At 36.5% G+C, this 8312-nt stretch overlaps 1 protein-coding gene across 1 annotated transcript; it reads left to right on the forward strand.

Annotated features, from left to right (window-relative positions):
- Positions 1-267: 267 nt before the first annotated feature.
- Positions 268-1215, forward strand: LOC122011661. The gene is made up of 2 exons (XM_042568034.1): positions 268-629; positions 716-1215. Exon 2 carries the CDS (start codon positions 722-724, stop codon positions 1073-1075), a length of 354 nt encoding a protein of 117 aa, XP_042423968.1. The 5' UTR covers positions 268-629; positions 716-721; the 3' UTR covers positions 1076-1215.
- The last annotated feature ends 7097 nt before the right edge of the window (positions 1216-8312 follow it).

Here is an 8312-nt window from a genome sequence, read left to right on the forward strand (position 1 = left end):
ATTAAAATAATAGATCAATCTATCCTGAACAATTTACGAAATTCAATCCTTAATCAATCTACTATTAATTTGTATCATAATAAAATGACGTTATACCATATGGTACCGTGAAATAAGAGAAGACTTAAAATCTATTTTAATTTATATTAAATAAATAATAAAATATATATATCTTCACTCTCGTGTAATCCATTTTCGTGCTTGGCATGTCGAGCCAAGTGCTAAGATGCTTCTCTCATTTTAAAGTAAAAACATTTGTGGATTGTCATCAAACTCATGTTGTCCGTTGGATAGAATCCTAGAGGGACCCTTTACAATTGATCTGGCACCAGATCCGATCCATATCCCGTGCAGGCGACGAAATCTCCCGAAACCCCACCGAACAAAAGCCACCGCCACCTTTCCTCTCTGTTCTTCCTCCCTCCTTCTCACTCACTCTCTCTCTCTCTCTCTCTCTGCTCATAAACCCTAATCCTCTCCTAACTAAAACCTCCTAGTAATCAGCTCCATTTCATTCTGCTTCGCGAGTGCTGTGCTTTCCTTCTAGGAACACCTTAAAGGAGCATCCATCGCTTCTTCTTCCAGCCGCGGAATTCGTCTAAATCGGTGCAAATTCGCTTCTTTTTGAGGTCACTCCGCCAAAAATTCGATCTTGCCGCCGTTTTCGTCACCTCAAACCGGCGAACTACCTTAAAGTTTCCATCTTTTTTACTAGGCCTTCATGTCGCTTCCGCTGGACCAGCAGCAGCAGCCGCCGCCGGCGTACAGGGGGGCCGCCACCCCTGGCGGCTGCGGCGGCGGGGATGGGTCGATCGGGCTGGTGATCGGCGTTCTGGCGGTGATTGCGGCGCTGGGGGTGGTCGCCTGCGTGGCGGGCCGGCTCTGCTCCGGCCGCTCCATTCTGGGCTACGGGCGGTACGACCTCCACGGCTGGATCGAGCGGAAGTGCGCCACCTGCGTCGGCGGACGGCCGGATTCGGCGCGGCGGCAGAGCGCCCACGGAGCAGGAAGAACCGAGGAGGAAAAGCCGGCAGCGGGGCGGCCGGAGATTACGGAGGCGGTGGCCGAACACTGAGAGCTGACGTGTACACAGTTCTCCTGGCTGGTCCCTCTGTTTGTGTTTATTCTCTGAAATGGTTTCTTTCTCCTTTTCTCTCTGTTCGCATTAATATCTTAGTATAATAATAATAATAATAATAATAACTTAAAAATAAATATTCTTGGATTGACTTGGCATCGGCCGTAAAAAATGTATCATCGTACAGATCGGGGCTGGCTTGTTTGTCGCGGCGTCAGATTGATTGAAAAATCCTCAATTCAAGATTATAAATGGTCATCCTTTGCGTCCACAGTCAATCCATTCTAATCAATACAAAAAAATAAATTATAAACGATTATTAATTTTTTAAATAGTGACTTACACGGAAGATATTTATTTCGATTTTATCAAAATTTGAATCCTAAATTTTATAATGATAATAACTTATGCGTTAGTCACTAGATCGTTCCGAGAAAATAAAAAAAAAACCTCAATTCAAAATTGAGTTACGAGTAGGGCCGTAATCGTGTTAAATTTTACGATATTAAAATTTATTTAATAAAATAATCAAATAAGTTCACTGATTTAAAATGATTCAAATCTTTAAAATAATTATTTAAACTTGATTTTATTTATTTTATATGAATTTTAATTTATTTGAAATTTAATTTAAGTTTGATTTATTTATAGGTCATCGAGTATTTAATTTAATTTTGAGTTAGTGTTTAATTTATGTAGATGTTATCTATCTTTTCAATTCAATTTTTTTTATTATTTAAAAATTTTAATTATTTGATTGATTATTGAATTTGATAATTTAAATTGATTTATTTTATTTTATTATTTATGTAACATATTAATAAGAATTTTATTAATAAATATAATTTATGAATATTTTTCATGAACATTATTCATAAACATTGTTCATGAACGAATTGAACATATACATTCAAATTTATTTATTTAGCTTAACGAGCTATTCAAATTTATTTATTTAATTAATATTATATATATTAAATAGTATAAATAAATTTTATCAAATCGAATATTAAATTTATTCATAAATATTTAATTTATTTACCGTGTAGTTGCAGGGTTAGATGAGTCAAGTAAAAATAAAATAAAATATAATATCAAGTTAATTCACGAGTTTATTATTATTTTTATATTAATTTTAATTTATTTATTTTTTTAATCCGTGGGCCAATTCAGCGTTGGTCCGTTTGGACTTATAACCTATGCAAATTGATCTATCCCGATTCGTCTGTGAAGAGAATGAATCAATAAAATTTTAATTCAACTTAACATATTTGACAAGACGGTTTAATCCAACGACAGCTCAGCTTCCTCTCATTTCTTGTTTCTCTACGTGTGAGTGCAAGATGAGTCCAATTTTGAGCTGTTGAATAGCTGTCATGGGTTTACTCCTTTGCCAAAAGTGGGACCAGATCTTTTGGTCGAATTAAAAAAGTAGGTTAAGAAATACATCACACGTAATTAATTATGATTTAGTTCACAGTATTATTTAAATTGGGATGGATGACTGAACGCTGTCAGCGGATAATCTAGGGGACAGTAATTTTTTTTTAAAAAATTACAATTACTTATGATGAAATCGTAATTATAATTTTATTTTTTTTCTATTGATTTAGGGACGAATTGACGAAGATGTTAAAGATGAGTAAATTATCTTTTACTACCATAATTATAATCCATCCTAATCTATAATTATAAATAATTAATTCCCTGATCCACCTTTAATATATCAGGAGATCTGTGGCACTCGCCAAACGTATTCTTTATCAAGAAAATAACAATAAAAAACAAAGAATCTGATTTTCAGTTGGTCTTGGCTAAGAGGTGCCTCAAAACATGTGAAATTATTCCTCCAGCCGTACGGCGTTGCCCAAATTCAACACTATTTGGGACTCATCTTGAATATAATGGATATAATTAATTAATTAATTTTAAAATAAAAATAAAATAAATATATATAAATATATATTTTTTTAAAAAAATACATGAAACAAAAGTATTGACTCCATGGTGACGACTGCTCCATCATTCCTAAATCCGAATAAAAGAAAAGAATTGTATTAGTTTGTTAGTGTCGAATTAAAATAAATGTTCAATAAATAAATCAATTAAATTATATTACTAATGTTAAATTATTTTTTTAGAAGAAATATGTTATAGGGTTTGACTGTAACGTCTCGACAAGGATCATTACATCTTCAGAACTCGAGTGCAGTGTTAAATATAAGAATTCATGTTGCAGACTCCGACATTATTGATATGGACCACTGCATTTATATGAGAACTATAAATAAGAAATAATGGAAATAGTATATATATGATGATAGGAAAATTAATATTAGAGGAAAATTAATATTCTAAGATTTAAAATATGAAACATAAGAACTCTCAAAGTAAAATAATGGAAATAGTAGATATTATGATTATGAGAAAATTAGTATTTTATATGTACAAAAGACAAAATAGGTAGACACGAAGACAAGATGATAGATAACAAGCTTTAAATGATATTATTCACTTTGGGCCTAAACTTTCATTAATTTTATTTGGATTATATCTAAAAAGTCTCATACCAATGAAGATATCTTTCATCTTATAAACTCATAAAATTTTTCATATATTTTCAATATGTATTCCCAACATGATATGGTTAGATAAACATTCAAAGGTGATTTTCTTGATGAAAATATGAAAAGGGGTGGTAAAAGAAGGAGGATTTTAGAAGGAAAATTAGATTCAATATTGAATTTTTAACCTCACAACTTAGATTTTGAAATTTCTTAATGGTTTAAGTACTCAAAATCATTGTGCAATGATTAAAGTTGGAGCATGCTATGAGGGGGAGGTCTACATTGAAGGCGAGAATTGGAAATAAAAGTTAGACATTTGAAGGATTGAGAAAAAGGATAATAGGTGTATGTTCAAGGTTAAACATTAAAGACAATGGAAGGTAGGGAACTGTTTGGACCAAAAGATTTTACTGTAGGATCAAAAAGATGCTAGAAGGGGGGATAAATAGCATTCATTGTTTTTTCTAAAATCACTAGAATATGCCGTAGAAAATAAATGAAGGAAAGAAGAACACAAAGACAATTGCTAACACAAGGCTTTTTTACTTAGTTTGGAGCCTTCGGTGACTCCTACTCTAAGGTCTACACTCGTGGAGTGTTTTCATTGGGCAATCACAATTAGTTCAAAAATGTTTACAAAATTTAAATACAAGAACTATTAAATTAAAAAAATGCTGACAACAAAAGAAGAAATTATTTGAGTGTTGATTGTTAGAGTAGCCTTTCGGGGTGCCAGAGTCTTCTCGGAGCAGCACGCGAGTCTAAAAGTCAAAGTGAGTGATGTCTAGAAGGCACTGGTCGAAGTCCTTTTTGTTAGAGCAATCTGGGTTCCCTAGGTTTTGATGTTTGTGCAAAGGTTTAAGTTAGGTTTATTGTTGTATTTGATATGCATTGTGAGTGTGCAGGATACAGGTACAACAAGGAAAGTCCAAGTGTGATTTTGGCAAAGGAGAAAAGTCCAAGGATGAATCTTGGCGGTGTAAGTCCAAGCATGTAGTCTTGGCAACGTAAGTCCAAGTGTGACTTGGCAATGGATGAAGTCCCGGAGGCGCGACCTCTTGGTAAAGGAAGACCCGACAATAATGACAAGACCGATGGAAGCTTCAGAAGGCAAGACGTGAAGGATGGGGAGACATCTGAGGGATGCAAGGCTGATGGAGGAGGCTAGAAGGCTAGGTCTAGGTTGGTCGGGTGAGGACGAGTGCTGAGTGAATGTACTCGGGGGTTAAATTCTAGGATTAGGGTTTTACTGTAGCGTTACTGTAGTAGTACCGTAGTGTTACTGCAGCAGTACTGTAGCAGTCGACTGGTGTTTCATCAGTTGACTGGTAGTTGATCGTTGGCTTGTAACAGTCGAAGTTTACTTAGGACCAGTCGACTGGTGGTTGTACCAGTTAGCTGGTGGCGGGGAAAATAGTAGGTATTTTTCTTCCGAGCTCTATTTAATAAAGTTCGGGGTGTTTGGCTAAGGTTGACGAAATTAGTGGTAGTTAACCCTAATTAGAGTCTCCAAGTGCCCAAGTGATATAGTGTGCTTCTACGAGGTTGTGGCGAGATTTCTCCACCCACAAGGAGCTACGCAAGCTTGCCGAAATTTCTCCAGGGAATCATCCACCCACGGATCGGGGTCATCTACTTTAAGGACAACCGTGGCGTAGGCGCTTTTTCTTCGAACCATGTTAAATCAACATGTTAGGTTTGTTTTCTATTGTTAGTATTTGTTTTTGTATTCCGCTGTGAGTAGTAACTATTGTAGGAAGTGACGTTTTGGGTGAGACGCTATTCACCCCCCCTCTAGCGGATGTCAAGGTCCCAACAAGTGGTATCAAAGCCAGGTTAGCTCTTATTGGACTAATCGCCAAGAGAGCCGCTAGAGGAAGAAGATGGAGTCGGAGGGACCTCTTAGATGGGACATCCGAATCCCACCTCCATACGAGCGTGATGACTTCGACTATTGGAGAAAGCATATGGAGATGTGGTTCTAAATGAATTGGAATCAATGGATTACGTTGGAGGAACCATTTAAAGCTCTAACGGATAAAAAGGGAAAACGTCTCCGATCTCAATATTAGATCGAGGAGCAAGGGGGGCAATCAGAGACGGACAAGGAGGTAACTAGAATTTTAATTAATTTATTACCTCCTAATACGGTATTGAATGTAGGTGAATATGAGAACGCAAGCAACCTTTGGAACAAGGTAATTGCGCTTCATGAGAGCCCTACACAAATCCAAGAAGAGGAGGAGCCCAAGGAGAAGGGCTCATTGGTCCAAGAAGAGAATGACCAATCGGATGTTGACACGGGTTGAACATCCGAGGAGGAGAAGGAAGATGTGGAGGTATCATCCACATCTTCAAGGGAGGAAAAAGTGGAACCATCCACATCTTCAAGTGAAGAAGAAGAAGAAGAGCAATCCAACGAAGTGGAGATCTTGGAGGCTCAACCCTCCACCTCAAATACCAAGAAGAGTGCAAAGGATCACATCAAATGCTTTGAGTGTGGTAAGATGAGTCACTACAAGAGTAGGTGTCCTTCGCTCAAGAAGGTAAAGGAGGTAATATGAAAACCTAGTAAAGTTGCTTTAAGAACTAATGTGGGTTGTAGGTATGGAGTCAAGGAGAAGAAGCATATTCGATGCTTCACATGTGGTGAGTGGGGTCACTACCACACAAAGTGCCCAAGAAGAGGAGAGCTCAAGAAATTGTCTCACTTAAAGAAGTGGGAGAAAAAGAGAGCTTCGAGGGTAAGGGAGGTAAACCCTAACTTGAATTCAAGTTCAAATTCAAATTCCTCCATGCATGTTAGAAATAATATGAATTATTTTCCCATGCATATTTATGGTTTTAGATATAATGATAGGAATAGAGTTAATGTAGGTGATAACCCTAGGAAATCATTTTCAAATGATAGACCTAAAAGGAAACAACCTATCTTGCCTAAGGAGAAGAAGGTGGTTGAAAACCTAGGCATTAATCCCAAGAAAGGGAGACACATGCCTAGGAAGGGTAGGTCTAGGAATGTCCATGATGGACATGTTGATTCTAGGGTTAGAACCCTAGAATTGGAAAATCAAGCATTGAAGGCAAAACTTGAGGAAATGGAGAAAGTTCTAGAGAGGTTCATTATTAGACCTAAAGGACTTGACATGTATTTGGGTGGTCAAAGATCCAAAAATGTCGAATTTGATCCCTCCAAGACCAAAAGGAGGTCAAGTGCTAGGGTGACACATGACATTGGTAAGGGAGGTGTGATAAAGGACAAGGGAGAGTCATCCAAGGCCAATAAGAAGAAATATGCTAGGGTGACATATAGTTATGGCAAGGATGAGGTGCCCAAGGTGAAGAACAAGAAGAAATTAACCAAAGACAAGATGTCTAAGGTTAAGAAAATCAAGTTTGTAGACAAATTGTCACCTATGGTACACCATATGGGTGTAGCCATGGTGGATGAGTCACCAAAAAAGGTGACTAAGGTTAAGATTCCTAAGGTTAGGAAGAGCCTCTGGGACCCATGGTAGATGGATTATCAAATGTGACAAGTGGTTAGGAGACGAACTTAAGTCTCTAACCTAGTTGGTTGACATAATTGGGATGTGTTTCATGCATTGAAATGTGAATTGAGTTCATATTGTATGAAAATTAGTTTTTAATGTATAGATGCCATATAAACTAATGCTGAGGATACATTATGGTTTAGTATGGGCAGATACATAAAGAGGAAGCCAAAACTAGAACTTTAGGTCAAGGTTTAATTGAACCATTTAGCTAGTTTTAAATTTTATATCAATCTTGGGATCTATGATAAATATATTTATATATATATTTTTCCCAAGTAGACATGGATAAAATAGACCTCTTCACAAAATTTGAGATTTTTTTAGAGGTTTGTAGAATTTCTAGTGCATTTCTAAAATTGGGTCAAAAGACTGATTTTTGTATAAATATAGTACCAGTCGATTGGTACAGTTACTAGTCGACTGTAATTTTGAGCACGAAATATCTCTATAAGCTCATTTTGATGATGGTAGTCGACTGATACGGTTTGAAAATATTTTTCAGCATTAGAAAATGACCAAAAGAGTGGTAAACATATATGTAATCTTATGGGGGATTAATATATGATGTTTATGGTTACTATAGATCAAAGAGTCTAATAATTAGGATATTGTTGGAGCTCTTTTTGATGTATGAAAAATGGGGAGAAGTTTAGGTTTAAGTGGGAAACCTACACACCTTTACAAGAAATCCTAGCTCAAGGGGAAGTTTAGGTGAAGGGGGAGCGATTGCTCATTTCTTAGCAAAGGGTGAGAAATTTACCTTTGCAAGAAATCCTAGCTCAAGAGGGAGCTTAGGTAGGATTTAGGTTATATTATTTATGCATGAGTTGATTTACATATGTATTTCTATATTGTTTCCCTAATTTAAACGGGTTGCCAAATATCAAAAAATGGGAGATTGTTAGAGCAATCTGGGTTCCCTAGGTTTTGATATTTGAACAAAAGTTTAAGTTAGGTTTATTATTGTATTTGATATGCATTATGAGTGTGCAGGATACAGGTACAATAAGGAAAATTCAAGTGTGATCTTGGCAAAGGAGGAAAGTCCAAGGATGAGTCTTGGCGGCGTAAGTCCAAGTATGTAATCTTGACAACGTAAGTTCAAGTGTG

Source organism: Zingiber officinale, chromosome 8A (assembly GCF_018446385.1).
Source record: "Zingiber officinale cultivar Zhangliang chromosome 8A, Zo_v1.1, whole genome shotgun sequence".
NCBI lineage: Eukaryota > Viridiplantae > Streptophyta > Magnoliopsida > Zingiberales > Zingiberaceae > Zingiber > Zingiber officinale.

Excerpts from the sequence above, each read along its gene's own strand:
- LOC122011661 (XM_042568034.1), top strand. The coding sequence starts at position 722 with ATGTCGCTTCCGCTGGACCAGCAGCAGCAGCCGCCGCCGGCGTACAGG.